We start from the raw sequence: 25329 nt of genomic DNA on the forward strand, positions 1-25329 counted from the left end.
AATGATCCAAAGTCCTTTGAAAAGTAACAGGGGTGTTAAAAGTAAGCAGAACGAGCACATTACACAGTTGGGAGTGGGCGATGCTGTTACGTACCTTTCTTTCATTAACTGATAAAGATTTTCCTTCATGTATTCAAACACAAAATACAGGTGATCATTTTCCCTGATAACTTCTTTCAGCTTTACTACATTGGCATGGTTTAGTTTCTTCAAAGACTAGAAGTAGAAAATGCAAACAGGATTTTAAAAGGGTCTTACTCTAACAGGAAGAAAAAGACTGTTTCACTGATGCAGAAAAACTTGGCTTCAAAACTTTAGTATTTTAAACAATCAGATGGCTCTGAGAATAAAGACCAGATTTGCAAATATTAGCTGCTACATAAACCCTGGAAATTCTTGTCGGTTCTTCATCTTTCCTTCTTTTTACATTTTCTACTCTACATTCATTCTTGTTGTAGCAACACAATTGTACTGCAAGAAAAGTGACCTATGTTTTCATTTGCAACAGTAACAGCAAAGCCTAGAAATCAACGGAGAGCCCTAAAACATTTTCTTTAAAGGTTTGGTAATGTCTGAATTTCATGCTATGTCTCCAAACCAATTATCCAGAAAAAAACAACTGCATGTACAAAGGTTACTGCTGAGCGAAAGGCGTGTGTTCTCAAGCTCTGCAAAACACACTGATCAGCTCCAGGTTTTGTGATATGAAAGCTGTCCCACTCACTCACCCGCCACCCACTGAAAGGAAGCAGCAGCTCCATACAACCAAATGATTATTTCTTTTTTGGTAAGACTACAGAATTTTGAAAAGACTATAGACACCCTGTTCAAATGCAAAGCCAGGAAAGAGAACTGTAAGGACACATTCCACAGCAAATTCTGGGGAGACTTTCTGATGAAAGGGGTGGAGAGAATTTGGTGTTAGTCAAAAACGTAACGGGGTTCTTTGATGTTTAAGTCAGCCATTGAATGAAGCAAGTACCTTAACTTCTCGAAGGTTCATGCATTCCTCCCAGGAATAAAACTTTCTCTTCATTCTACAACAGTAGAAGGAAAAATAATTAGTATGTGGTCAACATCAGCTACAATCTTAGATCCACATGTCTCATTACAGCTTAACAATTCAGTCTCTTCATCTAAATGTAAGGTATTATCTCCTTTGTCAAAGAACTTTACATCTCTAGACAAAGTATGCTCTAGTACAATTTAAGAACATTACTCTTATACAGGACTGCCTTATTTTGCATATGCATCTTTCTGCAAAGATGTTAGACCTTTCAACACATCAGGGCATGCTATTTTTCTTTCATGTATACAGTGTGATGGAGCAGAGTCCAGCTGTAAGAAGAACAAGGGCAACAACAGTTATGACCGAGTCAGACTAAGTTTTGGAACAAATCTACTGAAAACCAAGTTAAATCACATTACTGGGTCTCCAATTTCATCATATTCTACCTGCTCCTCTGCTCTATATTTTGATTTCTTTGTAATTTTCACACATTTCCCCTACAAATTTTATTTCTTCATTCTACAGTGTCCACTACTCCTTTGCTAGTTTCATCTATCAAGCCAATTGCTTTTCAAATTTTGCCTTGCCTTTCAAGCTTACACGCAACTCTGCTTCAAGAGGAAGAAACTGTGTGGCAGATCTTTTCTATCCTAATCCAGGATATAACTGTACAAAGCAGATTTTAATAATAAATCACTACCTATTACTATAGCAATTTTCCAGTTTGGAATCAGTGCTTAGAAAACTTTAAGTATACTGACATGGTGTTCATTTCTTCAAGGCTTTTACATTTTTTGTTTGCTTAAGCAGCGTTTATGCAGTTACTGTCTTGTTCTTTCAGCCACCAGTCCACTTCTGTTCTTAATAATGGGTTGGCATTAGCACGTAAGCAAACAGTTCCATCTTTTGGGTTGTTCTGAACCTTTTGAGTTTCCACCATGTTGCAAAATGAAAATCAGAAGTGTTTCTGACGAGGTTTGGTACAGGAAAAACATCCTCAGCACAGAGAACTTGTAAAGTTGCTAAAGCCAGCTACTGACTATTCATACAAAACGACATTGTAGTGAAAGCTCCTTTGACAAGCATGTCTCTGGGTCACGGCTGGTATTTCAGAAAAGTATTTCACTGCAATGTAATGTCTCTTACCACAACCAGGACAAATAAGTCATTTACAAACTGAGGTCATTGCTGAAGTGGCAGACAAGGAATATAAAAATCAAGTGGGCTTCTCAAGGAATTTTAAGAAAAACTTGAGCTGAAATGACCAGTACATAACAGAATATAAAGTTAAAGCCAATTACACTGCAGTATTAACATGAGACTGGAAATCAGACCATGAAATGTATGCTCCATGTAAGCAGCAGGGAAGGGGCTGCAGATTCCCAAACAGCACTGCAGAATACTCTACCTAATATACATAGTACATGTTTGACAGCATGCAGTAGCTGAGCACTATTATAGTACGCCTACGTGTCTCATCCTCTCGTGCTTCTTCTGGGGCTTTGGAGGATACAACGGACTTGTATTGAAGCAGCAGGCAGGGCTCAAGCAAGCACACGTGCTGTGTGGAACCTGAAGTGCTTAAACCAGCACGAGCAGGTGATGCAGATCATGGAATGGAGAAATCCAGACCACGCACCATTAGGTAACACACGAAAATACTTACTTTTTAATGGCTATTAGCTCCCCAGATTCAATGCTTCTCCCTAGGAGGACAGAGCCGTAGGTCCCATCACCAAGCTGTCTGATAGTTGTGTACCTATTCATGATGAGGATACTTTAACTGCAAGCGCATTTCAGTCCTTAGTGTTTCTTGTGTTTCTCCTCCGAGTGTAACCAGTTCTTTCTGTGGCAGCATAAATACAGAGCACTCAGGACAGTGTGAACAGTTGCAGGAATCATGTTTTCAAGACTTAGCCTTTGGTCTGAAAGCACAGAACATAATCCACTTGATTTCTGTACCCTTCTGAGATCGCTCGTTTGCAGACTCCATTCTCCGCAGAGAAACAGTCCCTGTAAGCTATAAACAAACACTTGTCTTGGTTTCCCAGCGAGAAGCAGTCAGCCTTTACCTGGAGGTAACTGGGTGTGTTCCCCAAGTACTCTCTCACATACAGCTAGAAGCACTTCACAGCAAGGTTGCAGCCAACCCTACTGGCACGTACTATTACTGAAAGCACAGGATGAAGTCTCATAGTTTGTATTTTGAAATATTATACTCATGTCAGGTAAGGCCAAATGCATTCCTGCACAGTAGCCCTCAGCATCAGTCAGTCTCTGGTAGTGGATACATCAGATTATCTATCAGACCGTTTGTCCTGACGCTGCTCACATGAAAACCAGAATGTTAGACAATAAAGCAAGGAAGTTCTTACTCCCTCGTTTAATCTAATTGCTGCTGATATTTTCTAAAATTTATATTACTTTAGGATAAATGGGATCTATTCTATGTAAGTTAATCACACATTTGGAATAAAACAGAGTTCCCCTGCAATTAGGGTCTGGTCCCTGCTTTCTTTTTTGTCCAGCTCTCAGAGGACAGCAACATTCCTGGCTTGTGACTTTTGCCTTCTGTAACCTGCATTTCAGCAAGACTTGCACATTTTTTGTGGCTTCCTTAACTCTCTCCTCCATCTTGCCTTATTTCACAAGCCAAAATGATGGTTTTAAAAATAATGGGACTATATTGTCTAAACGTTCTAACTGCCATCAGTGCAAAGTCACAACTCTGTATACGCACGATGTCGTGAAGATTCTTTGTTTTCATCTTCTAGGCCTATCAATCCCACTAATACTGGTACAAACAAACAAAAATTAGGAAATACAATGACAACACACTTTTTGACAATCCTATACATCACGTATGAAAAAGAAACAGCCTGCCTCTGCCTACCTTAGACACCAGGAAGCGTGTAAAACTGGCAAGAGGAACTGCCCTCTGGCAGTACCAGCTTCTCCCCACACGCTCCCTCAAGGAACCATGGCTGAGCAGTTTATGTTGGAGACCTAATCCCACTTTTGTACTGCTTGCCGAGGAACACAGAGCCTGACTGAATGGCACTTTGGGGTACCAGTTTCTTTTCGTGCTTTTCCAGCACAGAATAAAGCTATGTTTAGGCAACGCTCAGCATCCAGGTTAAAAAGCTTTGGTTACTCCAGCTAGTCAGTGACTGGACGGTAACTCAAAAGTCCTTGCTCCCAGGCATTTGTTCAGATCCTTAGTGCAAATCTCAAACAGCAATAAAGCTTTGAATGGTATCCCAGTCTGAAAATGTAATGCTGGTTAATATCCAGACAGATCATTTTATACAGTAACTTTGAACTAAAACAGATGAGACTTGTGGATTTTTCACCACATACTCCCCTCGTGAAAGGGTTCTGAAGTTGTAATCGTAACAGATGCGATGCCTCGCACTTCACGGACTGTTAAGCTCCCCCGACTCACCATCCACACGTCCCTTTCCTGGGGACTGTGACTCCGGACTGGAAGAGCACCTTTGCCTTATGCTTGACAATCACAGCTAACCAAAACTACTGGTATCACGGGACGCTGCGAGCAATAACCTGCAATGGCTGTCATTAATGGCTACCGTTTGTTTGCTGCCTCTTGAATAGGCGAAGTGGTGAACATAACTGCCTTTTCCTCACTGGGGATACGAATTCAAGCCCCTCTGCTTTTAACAGCCACCGATTTTCATAGAACTTGAAAGAAATTATCTTTCAAATTCCAGCTCTGCTGTTGAACGTGACCAGAACAAACAAATTAATTGAAATGCTGCTGGTGCATACAAGGGAGGCAACGAACCTGTAGAGAAAAAAACTGTCTGAAAGTCAAGATTTAAATGAGGAATGCTTGTTAAAAAACATGCTAGGATGCACAGAAGTTAGCACGGCTCCTGTGAAAGCCCAAATCCACCTGTATGAAAATCCTCTAGGCAAAAGCTTAATAGTGTATTTTTGGTTAATTTTATCAGTATCGTTTATGGTTGAGCTTATTAGTGAAACTGGTTTAAAAAAAACTATTTTCCTTTGCAAGATTTACATTCTGTCCTTATCACCTTCTGCTCTCACCTTAAACTACCGGAATGATCTAAACCTTAGCCTTGAAACTTCACAGAAGTGGAGTCCCGCTGAAAAAAGCACACAGGTCTTTGACGAGCAGTTTGTAGAGTTCTGACACGTACAAACTATGTCGATGCGCAAGCTCTGTATTCTAGCCTAGGTCTGCAACCCAGACAGATTCACAGTGTTTGAGGATGTAAATACAAACTGCAAAATCTTGGAGTGGAAGACAGCTTCACTAACTCAATGTCAAGAAGCCTTTGCCCATCTGGATACAGCAGAGCTACCACAGCAGTTCCACACACTCTAGCTACCGGGTTTGAAGCGCAGCAGTTCTGGGAACTGAAAGCGAAACTGGCTCCCTTTTCCTGCCCCAGCTGGGAGACGCCACCAGCAAACAGGCAGCAAGTGGCTTTCCAGATTTGTTCTGCGCGTTGGCAATAATCTAGAGGCGCTACCGGCAGCGCACATAAAGAAAAGTGTGGTTTAAAGACCTAGGCTTAAAACCACGCAGTCCCTCTGACTACTGCTTATATTTCTTATCAACGGTGACGAGGTTCCCCATTAGAGGGAAAACTATGCATAAGTGATGGGGAAGACTCCATCAGCAACAAGGGGGCCCAGGAGGCTTTACAAAGCCATCATGACACAAGTCACAGGCTCCACATGCCTCCTCTGCCTTGCAGCCCCGATGCAAAGGAGCAGGGGCCGCTCCATCCTGGTGCTCAAACAGAAGTGAGGAGTGCTCTGCAGCTGCAGCTCGCCCTGCCGGGCACTCACCCACCCACCTCATGCCATACTCACCGGTGGGCGGCTTTGCCTCCTTCCACAGGGGAAAAAAAAAAAAGCCCCACACCAGCGGAGAGAGGCCCCTAAAGGCTGGCTGTGCTTGGGCCATTGGCCTGGGGGTAACGCCTGGTGGCAACGGCTGTGCTAGGCCAGCGCCATTCCCCTCACGGGCAGGAGACAGGGAGCGAGGGAGGGCAGACAGGCAGCAGGGCTGGGGGCATCCATGGCCCCCCAGGCACCGGGAAGGTTCCCAGCTGTGCCCGAAAGAGGGAGGGCACTGAGGGGGGAGAAGGCTGGCTGCAAGCCCCGGCTGGCAGCCTGAGCAGGGATTAGGGCCCAGCTGGATTTTAGTATAATTACACGAAGATAATCCCCGGGGGACTGGCCTCACTGCCATCTCCGAGATGAGTTTAAATAGCAAAACAGTACGGCCACGCAGAACTGCGGAACTGCTAGCAAACAGCAGGAAGAGAGCTGCTTTCCCGTTACCGCTCAGGCATCCACAGCGCTGTCCCCCAGCTGTAGTCTTCCTGCTACTGTGCAGAAGGCCTGATCCTGCCCTTCCTGAGCACCGGAGGCTCCTGCTGGCTCTAGCGGGGTCACAGGGACGGGAGGAGGAGGCACACAAGGGAAACAAAGAACAAAAAAAAACTGGCCTCAAGCGACCGACTGCCAGACCCAACTGTAACAATAACTCTGTCCCTACCTGCTTTTCACACGCCTTCACTTCGGTTTTAAAAGTACATCACAAAGTTATTTCCCTGGGGCTTGGGGTTTACAAAACAAAGTGAGCTGGGCTTGGAACTCAGGAGCATGGCACACGCAGGTCCTCCCCTGGGCAGTATGTTGTGCAGGGAATCCTACAGCGAAGTGCACTCATTTAAAAGGAGGTTTGTTTAAAAAGCCTGACAGGTCTGGATGCCCAGACCACGCATCTAAATAGAGGCTGATCTTCAGAGCAGTTACATTGCTTACATTAAAATAATATTTCAAGAGAACAGAAAAGAGTTAAATCTCCTTCTATAGGCATGCATGACTCTCAGTGAAGCCAGCTGGAGCTGGGTGTACTTATTCAAAAGAGATTTGTGCTTTAAGTCATCCCTATTACATCTTACAAGCATAAACGTGTACTTGTGTCCAACCTCGTGACAGAGCACCCTGTTTTTCTGTTGTTAGAAGCAGGCTTCCCTTGCTCCCCGATGAACAGACACACCCAGGCAGGAGAAAAGCCTGACAGCTCTGCCTCCAAGCCCAAACTACAAGCCCCGTTACAGACAACCCGTTGTAGCATCTGAAAACCTCAGCCGCCCTGCTACAACCTCAACCCCTCGCCCTCGTTGCTCGAGACCACGAACTCCACGGGCGTGCCTGCAGCCAGCCCCATTACTTCTCCCTCTCCTCCCCACGGGTTGAGTGGGTGAAGGGCTGGTTTGAAAGCTGCGCCACCTCCCTTACACTCCCTCTGGTGACTCTCCCCGTTGCCTGCCAGCACTGCCCAGGCCTGAGCTCTCACCTGCCTGCCCACTACAGACACACATTCCTCACGGCTGTAGGCATGGATAAGGGTTAACGGCTCACGTGTAAAGACACACAGACGGTGTTTTCCTGAAAAAAAAAAAAAAAAAAAAACAAAGACTGTTATGCAGATTTAAAACCCGATTTCCACCCAATTTTGGAGAACCTGACCGAACGCGCCACGTACAAACACAACACCCCCCGCAATAAAACCTTCTCACTGAGGCGGGCGGGCGAGGACACGGCACGATGAGGCGCGCACGGCTTGAACACCACCACCACGACCCCTCCCCTTCGTTAGCCAGCTGCTAATTAGCCCGGCCCACTCACCCATCGCCCAGAAAGGGCCTCCAGAAAGGGCAGGGCCCCCCCGTGCCGGCGGCAGCAGCAGCAGCACCGCGCTGGGCCGCGGCGGCCTCGGGCGGGAGCCGGGCCCGGCCCCAGGCCCGGGCCGCTCGCCGAGAAAATGGCGCCGCCCAGCGGGGACAAAGCGCTGCCGCCGGACTACACTTCCCGGCAGCCTCTGCGCTGGTCGGAGCCGGGATCCCTGCTGGACTTCATTTCCCAGCAGGCACCGCGCCGCGGCCCTTCGTGCAGGAGAAGGGCGGCGGGGCCGCGGTGCGCGCTGGGATTCGTAGTCCCCGCCCGCGGCGGCGGCGCTCTCTCCTCAGAGCGGCCCGCGCGGCGGGCGGCGCTCTGGCGCGGCGGGTCGGTGTGGCGGCGTGTCCCCGCCGCTCCCCCTCTGCCGGCCCCTCACCGCCGGGCAAGATGGCTGCCGTCCGCAGGGCCCGCCGCGACTCCCGCTGCGTGGTGCGCTTCTCCGACCGAGAACTCTGCTAAGTGCCCCCCGCGGGGACCAGGCGGGACGAGGGAAGGGGGGCACGGACCCCCGGCACGGGACGGAGCCGCCCGAGGGCCGGCAGCATGGTGAGAGGGGGCGGCGGAGGGCGGCGGGGCCGGGCTGGGGGGCGGCTGCTGCCGGGAGCGGGGGCTGCGCCCCTTAACGCGACGCCTCTGAGGTGATCTGGGGGCAGGCACCCCGCTCGTTAAGGGTTTGGGGTCTGAGGTGTCAGGAGGCTGGGTCAGGGCTGCTTTCCCGACAGCACCGCCGGGTCAGTCCGGCTGTCCGCCCTGAGAGCCCGGCCATTCAAACCCAAGCCTTTTATATCCTTCAAGAGCCCTCAAAACTCACCACTATGACTTAAAACGCCAATTTTTGGACATAATATCACTCCAACCACATAGACAAAACCATGAGCTACTCCTCATTTCCCTACAATTTAAGAAGAGCGTTGGCCATCGGTCACAGTTTTGCAGTGTCGTTCCTGCTTATTCTCCAATTCCCAACGATTGGCACGTAGCCCTCTTGGGCGTCAAACTGTTTCTTACCTTTATTTTGCTGAAGCAAAGATCTGAAATGCTCAACTGCAGTGCCGAGCCCTCTAGGAAGTGGCTGTTGTGCTCAGAGGAGAGCAGCATGCAATTGTTGATTGCAAAATAGTTAAAGCTAAGCCACACACGTAAGCTAGTTTTTGCATTTGGCAAATATTTTCTGAAGCTTTGCAAACAAATCAGAATCAAATTGACTCAGCAGACTTCTTTTTGCAGGTCACAGGCTGGCTCTGATGTTTGCTGTCTCCCTGTTGACCTTTTGGATGCTTAGTTTGCTGCCACTTTTCTCACGGCAAAAATCATTTGAGCTGATCAGCCTGCACTGAGGATGGCTCACTTTTTAAGCAGGATAGAGTCGCTGTTACGTAGGACGCCTGACTTGTAGCACAAGGAAGGCCAATAGCATAAAGATGAACAGGCTTGATTTCTTTAAGCTACTAAGTAGTAACAGTACCTGATTCTGTGAACTTGAGAAGCTATAATTACAGCTTAAGTATTACAAGAATGCAGGGAAGGAGCCAGTTTTTACAAGTCAAAACCTGCCCTGGGTGCGATCTCATGAGCTGCCTGCCAGTGGTGATGCCTGCTTTACCCGTGTGTTTGTACTAGCAAAACCATGGGGATTTCAGAGATCAAATAAAGAGCAGAAGGGTTGTTAACAGAGAACAGTTTTCCAGTCCAGTTAGCTGTGCAGTAGCAACGTGAAAGAATTGCATTACTGGTAAATTTGGAGGGATGATAGCTTATGCTGTCACTGCTGACAGAAGACAAACCTGTTGTATGAGAGACTGCAAGGCAGACATGAACTCGGCATAGAAGTAAAGATGAAAGCCAAACTTTGGTTGTAAAGAATTCAGTAATGCTTTTTTTTTTTTTTTTTTGTCGGGCTTTGGAATAGGTCTCCATAGTATGGTATATTTTTATTTTTATTTTTTTTTATTTTGGATTGAGATTGAGAGCACATTGAAGTTTTAAAGAGCATTGAACCATATTTTGGAAGCAGTTGGTCCAGAACCATGACTGATTTTTGACTCAGAAATGAAGAGCAGGTAGGGCAGTTGAAACAAAGGCAAGGGGAAGAAAATCAAGACTCAAGAAAAGTTACTGAAACCAAGTTTTTGAACAGTAGGTGGAATCATAGAGTACCCTGAGTTGGAAGGAACCAACAAGGTAGACTTCAGCCAACTTTAAAACGCAAATAATTCTAACTCTTATTGGCTTAAAATAGCCTATTTGCAGACTTTGTAGTTTAAAGCTTTTAATGGGTGTGCCTTTATGCGCAGGGAGATAATGTGTTGATTTAGTTAGAAATAACTTTCCTAGTCTCTGCATTTTGCAGATAAAACCAGGCTTCTTCTGCCCAGACTGAGAGCTGCCTGGGCAAAATTCAGCTGCAAGCCAGAAGCCTTGTGGCTCTGCACTCTGTGCAGGCAGAGATAGGCCTTGTTTGTGCCAGCACCGTGCCGTAATAACGCAGATACAAGACATCCGTGGCAGAGCTAGCTTGTTCCTGCCTGTCTCTGCCTGGCGTAGGTGTAGTCCCTGTGTGCTGAAGTACTCTGCTGATAGGTCTGCTGCAACTTGTACAACGTTAACAGCCTGCAACCAAATTCTGGAGTCAAAAACCATGATGTTTCTAAGTTATTTACTCCTTGCTCAGATTTAAGGCTTTGGTACATTCTGGCTTACCTACTTCCTCCGCTGAGAAATTTAAAATACGCAACCTTAAGAATCAGTGTAGAAGCAGACACAACGCCTTTTTAACCAACCAATGCTGTTTGCATATTGAATTGTAAAAGATCAATCAACCAATGTATCAGTGAAAGCACATCCACAGATGACAAGCCAGTCCAGTAAGTCTGTGGTAGTTTAGGGAACCAGGGACAAGTGCTACGAGCTGGACTCTAGGGATGTGCTTGTCACCAAGACAAAGAGATTAAACTTTTGCCCATCGGGTTTGCCAGTGTTCTGCTTGATCGTCAGCGTCCAGGTGCTATATAAATTCTGTAAACTTTCTGAATGCAGGAATGCTTTGACAGCTGCACTGATACTGTGCAGGAGATAGGGATTTAATTACGAGAACTCCAAAGACTCCCACTAGTAAGTTTACAGGATGTCATTTTAAGTCTTCGAGGGCTATCTGCAGGGGGATGGAGGGGGACGCAAAGCTTCTATAAGTAGTGCTGGTAATCTTAATGCCAGGTTTACCTTCTTAATCTCACTTTGTGTGACATACTTGCAGAGCTAGATGTGAATTTCAGCACAGAATCTTATTAAAACTGGGATGCCTCAGAAGCAGGAATAACTTTAAACAAATGTCTCAGTCTTTATTGTTTTTTTTTTTCTTTACTGGCATCTTGCTGCTGTTTTCATTGTGGTGGCTTGTCACTGATGCTCAGAGTTTGTTTTATTTTAGCACAGATTCTATACAGTCCAAGTACATTTTAGCAATGAGAAATTTCCCTTTCTGAAGCAGGATGGGGAAAGCTTATTTTTTTTCCTCTTTTTTTTTTTTTTTTAAGGAGGGGTGTTTTTAAGTTCTGCTCTTAAACTAGCTGTCTAACTGGTATGTTGGGCCTTGTTAAGTTCAGTAAAAGCTTTGTCTCATTTAAGGTCTTATTTGTTTAACTTATCTCACAGCAGTATTGTAAGTAAAACCAGCCGTCAAGCTCTCATGCTAGCTTCTTAACTCCTTTTTCAATGGGGCGGGTACTTTATATTTTCATATGTAATTTTTTGAGATTGCCCTTACTGTCCCATAATTTCATAAAGTAGCTATTGCTACTCTAAGAACTTGTCTTTTCATGCTTTCATAAGTATTAAATCAAAGCTATTGGTTATCTTTACAATGAGACGATAGTGATTATTTTTGATTTCCTCTATGAATCACACCACGGTTTAAGGAAGTTTTGGTTCTGTTTTTTGATGTGGACACTGAGTGTTTTTATTTGGGTATCATGGCAGCGTGCTCGTGTATGTGAGCCTTCAAGTGATACGTGACTAGCCTGTGTTGGATCGATAGGGCTGATGGGCAAGAAACATCTTCATTGGGTTAATAGGGAAGTGCAAAAAATACCGGTTAATTTAAGATTAATTTTTATTGTCAATTAAGATTGACCAGTGGGAGCAGACACGTATGATGTGGGAGAAGCGGTGTGTGTGTGGTTTTTTTTTAATGTGTATCCGTGATAGTTGTGCGTTACAAAATTTCTGTAGGGACTTGCACTCTGTAATCACACCTGACTACTCTCTACTAGGCAGAAGCTGAAGAAGATTGTCACTCTGATTTGGTAAGAACTGATGACAACGAAAGATCTGGTGAAGCAAATCTTCAGGTACGTTGTATACACTAGCATTTTATTTTGAACGCAGCACTGCTGTGATTTCAGCTGTGCTGTTTATGTTCATCTAGTTATCACGTATTTGTTGATATGACGTGTGCTTAATGTCTCTGCCCCTCCAAAAGTGAAATTTTACATTGTGCTTCAGTAAAGTCAGCCATCAGGTAGCTGTACAGATGGAAGTTTGTGGCAGATCTGGAATTTCTTTGAAGAACTGTGGAAATCAGACAGCAATTTCTGTATTGATTAAACTCGGGCGTAATGTGACACTTTCTTCTGGAGCAGAAAGTTGATAAAAGCAGTCTGATAGAAAAACATGTTTTCTTACATTTGCTTGTTTTCTGTGTTGGTGCTCCCTGGCAGTCTTGACAACTGCTAGAAACACTGAAAGTGTAACTTCAAAGATGTTGAAAAAATGCATGGCAAGAATAATTTGTCTTGTTTCACAAAGCGTAATGCTTCCTTTCTTAAAAGAGAAAGGAATGTAAGGCCTCAGTTGCATTTTATCTAAATGACAGCCTTGATTGTCATAAAGCTTAGTATGCGTACGTACAAAAATGAGCTTTTCTACATTTTCATTTCAAGAATTAATTCGTGCTTAAGATAGTTCTGCATGAATAAGAACACATGATATCTCTCAAAAGCATATTTTTCTATGGAGTCTTAGGTCATAACCATACTAACAGCCACTTCTTGGAACATCCCAGTTTTTCTTCTGAGGTAGACAGTCCAGATAAAGGCAATTGTGTTATTGAATGACATTGAACAAATACACGTGCACTTTCAAAAAATGTTCTATAAAACTGTTGCTAACTGTCCATGTTAACAACCTTTTAAGACTTGGAAGTGTAACGCATAATTTGGAATTCTTTTGTGTGTTAGTACTGTATGATCTCTGCTTAGAAGGCGTACTGTCTGAATACGTGATACTAAGTCGGAATTAATCGGATGTTTTAGGCAGAGCTCCAGATGTTCAGAGCTCAGTGGATGTTTGAGCTTGCCCCAGGTGTGAGTTCTAGTGGGTTGGAAACTCCGCCATGCAGAGCATCACCGAGAGGACCTGGACTAAAGTCTGCAGATACCAGGGGGAAACAGGAGATAGCAAAAGAGGAAAAGGTACAAAAAATGAATGTGTGGTTCTGTTGTTATTTTCTGTCCCAGTGTAGCATTGCATTTTCTCCTAAATATTTCAATACTACTTCAATAATCAGTGTCTTTTATTTCCTAAGATGAGGCTTAGACTATTTTTTGGTTCTTTTCCATCTCGCCAGCTCCTTTTGGAATGGATAGCTATCTGTTTTTGTAAAGCTACAAAGCTTTGCAAAGCATTGTCATAGCTGCAAGTCCAACTGCTGTTCTAAAGGAGCCAAAGTACTGAAAAGAATTACTTTATATAACCCTGCGAAAAGTGAGTCACGATGGAAGTATTGTGATCCAGTTAGAATAGTTGTTAACTTTCTACAGTTCTTATACCTCCAGCACCATGCTGTGATCCAGGTCCAGGCTGGTGGGACTTTTTTTCTTCTTTTTTTTTTTTTAACTTGTTTAAATCTTTTTTTTTTTTTTTTTAAAGAACTTGGAGAAGTTGTTGTTTGGGAATTTCAGTTCTGGCTTGTAGCTTATCAACATGTTCTATCATTTTGTGTATAGAGGTATTTTATACTCCTTTGTAGAGTATAGTAGATAAGATGAAAAATAATTTAAAATCAAATGGCATTGCTCTTGTATTTACAACCAACTTAAGTGTTCTGTGTAATTTATTCTGCAGGCAAAAGAACTTTTCCTGAAGGCAGTAGAAGAAGAACAAAATGGGGCCCTTTATGAAGGTAATAGGAAGTCTGCAGTGAGCGTCTTTGCAGAATAATTTAACCCACTAATTTATGAATAAGAGTGCATGATGACAGTGAACTTAAACTGAAGGCTAACAGTAATTTGAGAATTATTTGGATAAGCAAACAACCTTGCTGTAAAAGGAACCATTATATCACAGATCTACGGGTGAAAGAATCAAGGAAAGAATTTCTAGATTGTGGACAAAACATGAGAGTATTTTGAAATCTAAAAATATTCGCACTAGTTTAAAGGGAAAAAAAAAAGGCGTAACCCACACAGAATCAAAAGGAGAAAACAGTTATTCTCCACTTCCCACCAGCAAGTGATGCTCAGCCATGTCATCAGAAGCAGGGCCTCGATACGTGTAGCAGTTGTTTGGGAGGACTGTTCCTACACATACATCCATATGAGACCTCAGTAACAAGGTCCTACACCAGGCAGATAAATTACTGAGCGTGTGGTGGGACATCTGTTTTCAGACCACACTTTTATCTGCTGACCTGGCCCAGTTCGCCAGAATCCAAGTGACGTTTTAAGCCTGCTTCTGATATCTGCTGATACCTGACGTTTGTGAGGCAGTTACGTGAAACAGCTTCTTCGTGCTCAAGTACAGTACAGGCCTAGCTCGGAGACTAAATGCTAAAGTTGAGACTGATCTGTTCAGCTGAGGCTGCTGCTGTTCCCTATCCTCACCAGCCACAGGATACTAGCTGTCAGTCAGCAGCACTGACAAGTACTCAAGGGAACATGAACACTTACTTGTCCCAAACTCAGGCTTCTCAGACTCATTAGTGTATCAAGTTCTGAGCTTCAAACTCACTGATGGTTTGGTTTGTCTTTTTAAAGGTCCAAGCTGAGGGAGAATGGCTATCCGGTCTTAGTATCATCACATGGGAATAATCATGTGGGATTATAAAGAGGCATATAAATACATTCAGTCTTTTTTAATACTGGTGTTAAGATCATGTATGCACCTACAATGAATCCATTGCCTTCAGAAGGATCCACAGAGTTAACTCAGAAGAAAGCCATGCTGCAGCTTAAGTAACAGTTCTTTCACTCAGGGTTTTTTTCCTTTGCCTCTTTCTCTACTCAGTGTTTGTAGCATCTTTGGAGTGTTAAAGGCAGAAGTACTTTCTCTGAGTGCTGGATGAAGCCCCAGCTGTCAGTTCTCTCTCACATCCCATAGTCTTTTGTTTGCTTTCTGAAAAGGCTTCTTTCAAACCAGTCAGGTTCCTCATCCTCAGTGTTTTGAGTGGCTTGCTCCTGTACCTTGTGTAGCTTCCATGGTACCATGGTAAAATTTACTTGTTTTGGGTCTGTTGTCGATGTTTTTTAAACATACAACAATATTTTTTGATACTTCACATATATAATGTTATGTATGTCTGAATATTTGTCTGTACTATATTGGGAATTTAAGGTATACCTACATCTTCTTTCAAATTCAGTTTCATGTTCCTTTTGGTTATTTATGGCAGCAATGCTTAAAAATTCTGTGGCTTGCTGGAAGAACTTTCAGTCCTATGCAACAAACAAAATCATGACTTTAGCATAAAATAGCATTTACTGTAAAATTTTGTACTCCACAACTGATTTTTTTTTTTGTGGTTAAGGCAAATCTGTAAAAGCTGAAACATGAGAAATCTTTATTATGAAGGAGGATATGAAGTTTTTAGTTTTGTCAGTGTTTGATTTGCTTTTCTTCTGTATTGAATTTACGCCTAATCAGTTTAGATTAAACAGGATTTACTATGCAAAGACATTTTCCACATTTTTCAGTTTTCAGTACTTCTGCTTGAAGTCATCTGTCTGAAACAAGTCTTTGCTTTGGTAAGCTAATATAGGCATCAGACACATTTAAATATTAGACCTTTTGTTTTCAGCCATCAAGTTTTATCGTCTAGCCATGCAGCTTGTACCTGACATAGAGTTTAGGATCACCTATACACGGTCCCCAGATGGTGATGGAGTTGGAAAGAGGTGGTAAGTATGAAAGTTTACTCATGAAGTGCATAGGAGTATTGAAACCTGAGTAAAATGATTTACAGTGTGTCCTGTAGGTACTGGGGCTTTCCATCGTAGTCATCAAAATAAAGGCAGGTTTGTTCAGTGTAACATCTTACTATGGTTTTAGTCACGACAGGCCCAAACATAGTTGTCCTCTCTCTGTATGTTTTAAAACCCATTGATAGGTCTGCTAGTTGCAGGCTGGGCTCTTTATTCTCAGCTCATTCTATTAAGCTTGTCTAGAGTGGAATTAAGTGATACTGAAAAGTGACTGGAAGATCGTTCAGCAACTTTGTATCCCAGTACAGGAGAAGGAAAGTATTTTGTTATGAGATTAAGGAGAGTTGTGTAGTCTGTGGTTACTTTGTGCAAGCAAATGTGAGCCTGTTAAAGGACCATATTGTGACATGCAACTTAAATATGATCCAGCAAATTGATGCAAAGATAAGGACACCTGTTGTTACGTCTGATATCAAAGTTTTGGCATTCCCTTTTCCTAGTGTTGAGGATAACGAAGAGGATGGCAAAATGGCTGATCTCCTGTCAGATTTCCAGCAACAGTTAACTCTTCAGGACTCTTCCGTCAAACTTTGTCAGCCTGAGCTTGACGTTAATCAGACCCATATCTCAGGTATGAGTTAAGATGGACTTCAGGAGTTCAGAGGAAGAATTTTTGTAGATGTTTCACTCTGACTTTATTAAAACATTTACCTTTTTCATTCTAAAGGTAATTTTAGAGAAAAGTACACAGTATCTCTTTATTTACTTTTATAGTTATATCTAACGATGTCGTGGATGGTTTTGCCTTAAACCTACAACCTTTTTTATGTAGTATGTATGATTTGTGCCTCAGCTATTTTCACTTGATCTCAAAGCAGTTATACTGAGGAAAGTCATTGAGTCTTTTGTGGATGTGGTGTTACAGGTCAAGCCGTAGGCTCCAGAAAGCAGCACTTGTTGAAAATAAATGAAATGTGATCCCTAATAACAGAAGATCAGTAAACAAGACTATTTACAGCTGAAACAGAGAAAACACAGGGAGGCAGAAAGTTATAAGAAGGAAATGAAGCCAAAATTCTTAGGGCATTAGAAATTCAGTGAGAATGCTAGGAAAATTCTCATATGATCTTGTGGAGCTTTGATGAGGATTCTGTCATTATCTTATATTCCATTAGAAGACGTTTTAAAACAATGCTGTGTGATAACATTTTATAACGTGATAATGTTAACATTTTCATAACGTCACTGGACTTGTACCACAAAATACAGAGTGACATGACACCAATTTCGTAGTGGATACATTGTTCTTAGGATGTTTTATCCATCAGGGAATGTGATCTGAGCTTGTCTTGCCAAAGCAGTATGCTTTGAGGTAAGGTTATACATTAGATGAGATGGAATAAAAAAGCAGCTTTATAGACACTGTATGTGCAATGTACCTGTGGAATTTGGTACCTTACAAGTACTCATATTTGTAGTCTAACACTGCATTTTGTCCTGTTGTTTTAACATAATGCAATTGAGTCTTAACTTTTGATTTTTTTTTCCCATTTGTTCTTGGTAGCTACCCTGGTATCTGCCTGCAATGTGGAAAAATAGATTTTTTTTTTTTTTTTTTTTGGTGGAAAGTCAGAATGTCAGTAACTGAAATACAGACAAACTATTGATTTACACATTACAATCTAACAAGAAACTGTTTTCTGCTTGCAGCGTTGCCTTTGGAAGTACTAATGTACATCTTCCGATGGGTGGTTTCAAGTGACTTGGACCTAAGATCATTAGAGCAATTATCTCTTGTTTGCCGAGGATTTTACATTTGTGCCAGGTATTGTAGACAATTTACCTAGAGTAAAGCTTCTATCTGCTCTAAGGAAGAAAAAAAATTGTTTTATGCACAAGCATGTATAAACAGTATGTAGAGGTGGATAACGAATTCATAGAACAAAATTGTCAGTATTGAAGGGGTCAGGTTTTTTTTCTTTCATTGGTTTATTTTCATGCAGGCCACTAAATCTTACGTGTAGGACCATGTCCTGCATTTTCTTCCCATGGCAAGTCCCATGTTACGCTCCTCACAGTGCTGATCAGCTTTTGAGTATGCCACTGATCGGTATGTTAGATGACTTCACTGTAATAAAAGTAACTGAAAGTACTTCTGCCTTGTTTGCAAGGTCTCCAAAAGGTTTGTTGTGTCGTTATCCTCATGGCCACACAGAGGAGTGCCAGACTGGTGAAATGTTCTTCTGTACTTGGCTGAAAATTACATTGTGTTCTCGGATTTCTTGGGGAGAAGGAAATGGCTTTCAAATGCTCCAGGATTTAAGGAAATTAATGATTTTAAATTACGCTACTCTACAAGCCACAGTAGCTCAAGAAAGTTTCTTTCAGTTGCATTCAAACCAAATAAAGGCATTTGTTGCTCTGATACATAAAAAATGAAGTTTGCAGGAAAGTTTTGAGTTAAAAGTTTTACTTTTTTCTTATTTTTACCAGAGATCCTGAAATCTGGCACCAAGTCTGTTTGAAAGTATGGGGCAGGAGTTGCAATAAGCTTGTTCCGTATTCCTCTTGGAGGGAAATGTTTTTGGAAAGGCCTCGCGTTCGATTTGATGGTGAGGTGTACTTTGGGCAACAGATTTGAGTTACTGCATGTAACCATGACAGGAGCAATCGGATGGGTTTTATGTTTATGACTTTGTTAGACCTGATCTGAACTTATTGGGACTGGGTAACCAGCTCTCGCCCTTCCAACCTCAACCATTCTGTGATTCTGTGGGCTTTTGAATCTGTAGAATACCTGTAAAAACAAGGGGAGGGTGTACGGGACAAACAAAAACTTCCATGTATTTAAGTAACAAAAACTCAAAAGTTTTGGGTTACCATTTTTAATCTTAAGTATTGTATGCACTTCGTTTTTGTTCATATGCTTGTTTCCTTCGTTCCTGTAGGTGTGTATATCAGCAAGACAACGTACATACGCCAAGGAGAACAATCTCTTGATGGTTTCTATAGAGCATGGCACCAAGTGGAATATTACAGGTAGAACTGTAGTACAATGAGTGAGTGAAATGTTTCTCTCTCTTAAGTTCTTTAGATCCAGCCCTTGATATCTCAAACATTAATCACTCTGTAAAACCCAGTGGAGCTACTACTGTGTGCAAGGCTATATATATTTTTTTGAGAATAGGTCTTAAGAAATAGTGCTTGTTACAATAATTAGAGGTGGACTTAGAAACACATTTCATGTTCGGTTATACTGTTTCGTGTGGATAGAAGTTCAACAGTAATAACATTGATACACAGATCTCATTCCCCAAATCACTTCGGTTTTACATTTCTGATATAATAATTGCTTTTAGCAAAGGGAAAACAAGTGACTATATGAGAGCTGTTTATTTTAACTCATTTGTAACCAGTTTTAAGTAATCAAGAGGCTGAGCTTTCTCAACTTGCTGTAAATACCTTCCCATTGGTTTCTTCTGGCTATTTTTCTTTTGTCCTTCATTCTGCTGTTCACTAAGTTTGTTCCACTCCGCTGTCTTTTCTGAGGCTGGAAACTTAATAGAAATTGTTGAATCTCATGGCTATTTATAGAGTCTCTCAAACATCAAGATGGTATCTGAGTAGTGTAAAAATTAATCAGATCCCAGAACCTGAAAAAGACCATATGACATTGTCCATTCCGTACTAACACTGTAATTAAGATCTTATTGCATTTCTTTCAACGGGTGCTGGAAATGGAGAAAACTTACTTGAGGTCAGTTTTGACTCCAGAATAGCCTGCTTGCTTTAGTGAGAGCTGGCAAAGCTCCCCAACTGCTCTCCTTTTGCATAACTCCTCATAACTTGACCCTTTAATCTTCAAAACTGTCTTTTGTGTTTTGATCTCTTTTTCTGCTATCTCCTTCTGTGAAACATCCAGTGATTTTTAAAATAAATAAATAAATCTAGATTTATATTGTGTAATTATATTTTTGCAGATATTTGAGATTCTTTCCAGATGGTCAAGTTATGATGCTAACAACTCCTGAAGATCCTCAATCTATCGTTCCTCGCTTACGGACTAAAAATACAAGGTTAATGAAAGAAAATATTTAGCTGTACAGTTTCCCTATTGCTTCTATGTGGCAATTTCTACCTACTTTTGTGTCCAATTCTATATCCGGGCTTAGCAAAACAAGAGTAAAAATGTAATGTTATTTTTGTTGTAGGAAAACTACTGGGAACTACAAAGAGTTTTGGTCTTTATGCCAAGATACCTTTCACTTTAAGGTCCTGGTATTATAAGTAGATTTCCTCTGCAGGATAGATGTTTTTGAACTTTTAAAGGAAGTAAATGGAAGAATACATGTTGTTAGATTGGTGGCTTTAGTATACTTTTAAAGATACCATTTTGTAATTGACTGCTTTCTCACATTTCCTTGACTGTGTTTGTGAAGGACAGTGAAGTTTTTGCGTACATTATTGCTTGATTTCTTTTTGATGCTTGTATGGTCTTAGTAAAAATACAGGAAATCATTTGGGACTTCAGAACAGGCTTGAGCTGTTAATCAGAAACCTGAAAATACTTAGCAGTAGGCTAGATAGGACAGTAAAGATAATAAGTTAATCAGTTCTATCTGGGAAAATTTAAAAGCAGCCTTCCAAAATGATTTCCTAATTTCGTACTATGAATGAGCCTGGTATTTACCAAATGCAAATAAAAATAGGTCTCCTGGATTATGATACATAGTCTTCTTTTCAGTACTGATATTTGTAGAAGACTCTTTTGGGACAGCAAACTTCTTTGCCCTTGACACTGTCTTCCTCTTAACCTTCCAGAACGGATGCAATCTTACTTGGCCATTACCGTCTTTCCCAGGAAACGGACAATCAAACCAAAGTATTTGCTGTAATAATGAAGAAAAAGGAAGAGGTAAGTAGAACACAGAATAGAGAAAAGTAATTTAAGGAGAGGGCTTTATAATAAGGTTTTTCTCAGACTGAATATTTTAAGGCACCTGAAGATTTGTATTACACCAGAGGATTGAAAAATTAATGTTTAAAAATGTTTAACGTAAATACATAAATGTGATGAATTGTCTTTTTTCCTCAAATCTGTAATAATCTTTAAGACAGATAAATATTTGGTTCACAATTGGGCAGTGGTTCTCCTCTTCAGGCTTAATTGCTATGTGTGGCGCTGTTAGGTAGTTTGTAACAAACAGGAGGGAAGGGTGGAAGAGGTCATTTTCTGAGATCATTTTTTGACTATGTGTGTAGATGTTCCACAGCATTAAATGAAAATAAATGAGTTAGAAGTGTTACCTTACTTTACAGTGAGTTTGTGTAGTTTGGGTGGTGTCCTCTGTTCCTATTTTCCTGTGAAAAGTTCTATAGTCAACATCTAAATTCAAAACTTTTTTTTCTTTCCACAGAAACCAATTGACTACCACAAATACAGGTATTTCCGTCGCGTTCCTGTACAAGAAACAGATCACAGCTTCCATGTAGGACTGCAGTTGTGCTCCAGTGGGCGCCAGAGGTTCAACAAACTGGTTTGGATACATCATTCTTGTCACATAACTTACAAGTAAGTAAATGCAGAGTGAGATCAAAGAAGGATACTTAATTGTAAGAATACATGCGGCATGAATTTGTCCGGTGCTAAGTTCAGAAAATGTGAAGGCTCTGAGACTGAGGCTCTAACAAAGTGTCCTGGGAACAGTAACTGGTCCTGATTTGATGTATTGTAGTGAACTTTAAGAAATCCCAAGATCCGAATAACTTTTTCTAACGGTATGGGAAGAACACTGAGTAGTTGAGTTGCAGCATTGTAGCCATTTAAAGGATTTATGCACAGTGTTCAGGTGACTCCAGTGTGATGCCAGTAAAAGTGTGTGGAAAGCCTATATTCATGAAGGTCTATTTCTGTTCCTCTGTAACCGTGCAAGCTATAAATACCATTATGTGAGAGTCACTGCACCCACTGTGTGGGCGCTATGGTGCTTGCAGACCACAGAATCCAGCCATGCTGTACGGGTGTGTGGCCAGCTGTCCTCATCGCTAACCCAGCAGGAGCTTTAACCCCTGTTCCTGCACCTTCCACTCTAAACTATGGGCAGGTTGGCTGTCCAGATGTTTGGCATTGGCATTTAGGGTGGATCTAGGTGGTCTTGTCTTCCAGTCTTCTTAATCTCTGTATTCGGTGCTTTTATAGGGACAAAATCTAAGAAGTAAACTCCTAGCGGTTGGGAGTATAGGTAACTTACATAAACAGAAAAACAGCTTTTATAAGAACAAGTATTTGCATACCTCATTTTTCAAGAAGTGGCAGTATTGGAGACATTCTTTTCAGCTTGAAATTCCTGTTCCAGTAGGGTTCTGCTTTATCTGTCAGTATCCTGGTGTCCTTTTGAAACTAGAATAAAGATGAATATAAGACACAGATGGAGGACATGCGCTTTTGTTTTACTAATATTCAGAAATACATGGATTTCCTTTTTTTCTCTTTTTTTTGTATTGTAAACTTACAGACAAGTTCTTGGTGTCACTTTATGTTCTGAATTCACGTTTCTAGTTGAAACAAATGAAAGGGGATTTTTTTTTAAAGACTAATATGATGGCTTAAGTGATACCCTGCTCTTTTTCAAGTTTTGGAGCTAGAAATAAAAGCAGAAGGGGAAGTGATTTCTTTGTTATTAAAGCAGAAGTGTATTCTCTACGGTGTGACCTAGGCTATGTTCACATGGTTTCAGAACGAGGCGGTGTGAAAGTTACGTACGTTCCAGCTGTAGTTTGCACGTGCTGTACTGTGGAACTTGACTGCATAATTGAGGGAGTTAAACAACAACTTGTGTCTGATTTAACTTTTATAATGCTCTTTGCAGATCGACTGGTGAGACAGCAGTTACTACTTTTGACATTGACAAGATGTACACCCCTCTGTTCTTTGCACGAGTGAAGAGTTTTACTGCATTTTCAGAAAAGCCGCTCTAAGAAACACCTTTTCCTCTCACAACTCTTGCATGAATAAAAGGTTGTAGCTAATGAGCACTTAAGTTATAAATGTGTATATATTTGGAGCATTTTAAAATTCTGGGGTTGGTGTTTTTTTCTGTTTCTTTTTTCTGAAGGCAGTACGTTCCATTTGATTATGGCTGGGGATTTTTTTTGAGATCAAGCTTATGAGTATAAAACACCTTTTACGTTGTGACAAGAATTTGATAACAAAGTTTTTATTTTTTTTAAACAGATTTTATAAATCAGTCTGCTTAAAATGTGAGTCTTCATCTGCCTGGACACTGGTTTGTCCAAAAGGAATTGTTATAGGAAAATCTCATTGTCCACGGGACAGTGTTTGTGGTCTCTGGTGAAGGTTTGAAATGTGAAGGGGAGAAAGCTGTCTTATATTTGTTAAGCTGTGTGACTTAAAAGAACTTCAAATAAATGTTTTCTTTAAATTAAATTTATTTTGTTTGCCTTCAAGATCTGGCATTATGTCAACATCAACCTTAAGGAAAAAACAATCCAGGGCAAGCAGTCACGAAGTGTAACGTTTAAATGCAGAGGTACATCCCCACCAATGCAGTGATTCCAGCTGGTCATAACTGTAACTTGAGCTTTACACAAGTTCAGTGGAGCCTGCCTTCTCAACAGGATGGACGTAAAAGGGAGAAGGACGTGGGCAGCGAGCTGTCCTCTTGTACTGTAGGCTGAGTTGGCAGGGTACATGGCTCTGCTTGGGAAGTGTCACAGTGCAATGGTGAAATGCTTGTCTGTGTACTGCTTATGCGTTGGCAAGGTCTGATTGCACGAGTAAGCAGGCCTCACTTAAACGTGTTTGTAATGTGCTATAACCCTTCATCTAACCTTGCTACAGATGCTGTAAATCCTTTGAGCATTTGTTGTACTAAGATAAATTTTGAGGCTGCTGTAGATGTTCCGGTGCTGTGTACTGCTAATCATGAAGTGTACCTTGAGATTGGTGCAGGTACTGTATGCTGCTTCTCCTGCATATATTGCTTGGGGGTGTAGTGCAGACACTGTAATACAGCTTATCATATGTATCTTGGGTTCTGAAAGAACTGAAGCTTTTTAGTGTAGTTTTTTAAAGCCATTTTGCATAATTAGCCTTTGAACATCTCACTTCGAAATAGTGACCTGGAGTTGAGGACTGAAGTCTGAAAGAGCTGCGGAAAGAACTATTCTTGTTCCATAATTTATAAAGTGTATCTTTGCAAGAAGCTACACGATTAAAAATACATCAATAAATCATGATTTTGAACACACAATCCCTTGCAATTTCTTATTTTGCCAAGAAAACATTTTCATACAATAAAAGATGATTACTTAGGAGTTTCCGTGGATGAACCGCGTGTTAGGCAAGACTGACAGAATTAATCTCTTAATAACTTCTTATTATGCCACTTAAAGGTTATCAGAAAAGCAGAGGAGCTTTCAGGTACGTGAGTTCTGGATAAGGATGTATATCTAAAACTTCTTGCGTTCTGTAGCTAGTCTTTTGTAGCTAACTAATGGGACTTTGCCTACAACCCTTTGGCCGATGCCCTTAGGCTCCAGGGCTGCACTTGCACTCTTACTTGATACAACAGAACATTTAATGAGTGTATTGTACTCTTGTAATTGTTGAAGGGAAACACAATTGCTTAGAATATCAGCTTCATGCTTTGAAGATAAGTAATGAAATATTGCCAAATTTGTAAATGAGGAAAGATGTTAGTTACCTACCCTTCTACTGATGATGGTAAAGATCTGATTCTGTCTTCTGAGTAATGTATAAAGCTTTTGTGACAAGAATCAGAAGATGGTTCTGATTATTAGCTTTGTTCAGTAACTAAATTCCATGTATTAGAACTCCCTTTCAATTCAAAGGCCTTTTCATATCAAGATTTCTGCTGCTTCTGAGCTTTTTTTTTCCTACCTTTGTCATATGTTTGAAATATACTCTGGGCACAAAGGAAAAACTAGCTAGTGTCTTGTTACAAATTGAGATCTTTTACAAATTGAGATCTTGGTTCAGCGGAAGTCTTAGGCAATTACTATTTTAAGGTTATATGAAATACTCCTTCACCAGGAAGGTTATGCGAGCCTCCTGTGAGACGGAGCTATGACTAATATGCCTGTTCGTCTACGTTTAGCAATAAGAGAGAGTCGAGCAGTTTGTCTTCTGAAATGGTTTATCATTGGCAAACACTATTACTGTCTGGTCACGTGCGACTATTAAAATAGTACTTCTTTCGGCAAAGAAGGGCGAGCGGTTGTTCTTCCTTTGTTCTATGTAGGAATTTTTAATAGTCCAAGGCTTTAATAGCCAGAGGCTTTGTGTTCTTACAATTCAGTTTTATTGTCCTTTTAATTACCATATAAAGACACTAG

General features: G+C 41.4%; 2 protein-coding genes across 18 annotated transcripts in view; one reads left to right on the forward strand and one right to left on the reverse strand.

Annotated features, from left to right (window-relative positions):
- CILK1 (ciliogenesis associated kinase 1) overlaps positions 1-9080 on the reverse strand; it is a 24712-nt gene extending 15632 nt beyond the window's left edge. For 3 of the 16 annotated variants that reach the window (XM_035543107.2, XM_035543103.2, XM_035543105.2), the window contains exons 1-5: positions 7706-7829; positions 7374-7465; positions 2676-2934; positions 983-1037; positions 95-216 (exon numbers count right to left, since the gene is read on the reverse strand). In XM_035543107.2, the coding sequence (XP_035399000.1) occupies positions 95-216; positions 983-1037; positions 2676-2776 (278 nt within the window). In that variant the 5' untranslated portion in view covers positions 2777-2934; positions 7374-7465; positions 7706-7829. Of the gene's footprint in view, positions 1-94; positions 217-982; positions 1038-2675; positions 3030-7373; positions 7466-7705; positions 7862-8764 lie in introns of those variants that run through there. The other 13 variants (XM_035543106.2, XM_050710093.1, XM_035543109.2 and 10 more) reach the window with 12 other exon arrangements.
- On the forward strand, positions 7867-24224 carry FBXO9 (F-box protein 9). Of its 2 annotated transcripts, XM_035543110.2 has the most exons (14): positions 8033-8302; positions 12025-12102; positions 13066-13224; positions 13877-13934; positions 15828-15927; positions 16452-16582; positions 17662-17776; positions 18445-18563; positions 18900-18990; positions 19932-20027; positions 20773-20866; positions 21369-21523; positions 22821-22969; positions 23420-24224. In XM_035543110.2, exons 1-13 carry the CDS (start codon positions 8300-8302, stop codon positions 22927-22929), a joined length of 1308 nt encoding a protein of 435 aa, XP_035399003.1. In that variant the 5' UTR covers positions 8033-8299; the 3' UTR covers positions 22930-22969; positions 23420-24224. The 2 variants fall into 2 exon arrangements, with proteins under 2 accessions (XP_050566053.1, XP_035399003.1); XM_050710096.1 differs by having other exon boundaries at positions 7867-8302; positions 22821-24224.
- Positions 24225-25329: the final 1105 nt, after the last annotated feature.

Source organism: Cygnus atratus, chromosome 3 (genome assembly GCF_013377495.2).
Source record: "Cygnus atratus isolate AKBS03 ecotype Queensland, Australia chromosome 3, CAtr_DNAZoo_HiC_assembly, whole genome shotgun sequence".
NCBI classification, from domain to species: domain Eukaryota; kingdom Metazoa; phylum Chordata; class Aves; order Anseriformes; family Anatidae; genus Cygnus; species Cygnus atratus.

Coding starts and splice junctions, on each gene's coding strand:
- FBXO9 (XM_050710096.1), top strand. Junction 15,928..16,451: donor GATGGAGTTGGAAAGAGGTG/GTAAGTATGAAA, acceptor CCCTTTTCCTAG/TGTTGAGGATAACGAAGAGG. Junction 20,028..20,772: donor TTACGGACTAAAAATACAAG/GTTAATGAAAGA, acceptor TTAACCTTCCAG/AACGGATGCAATCTTACTTG.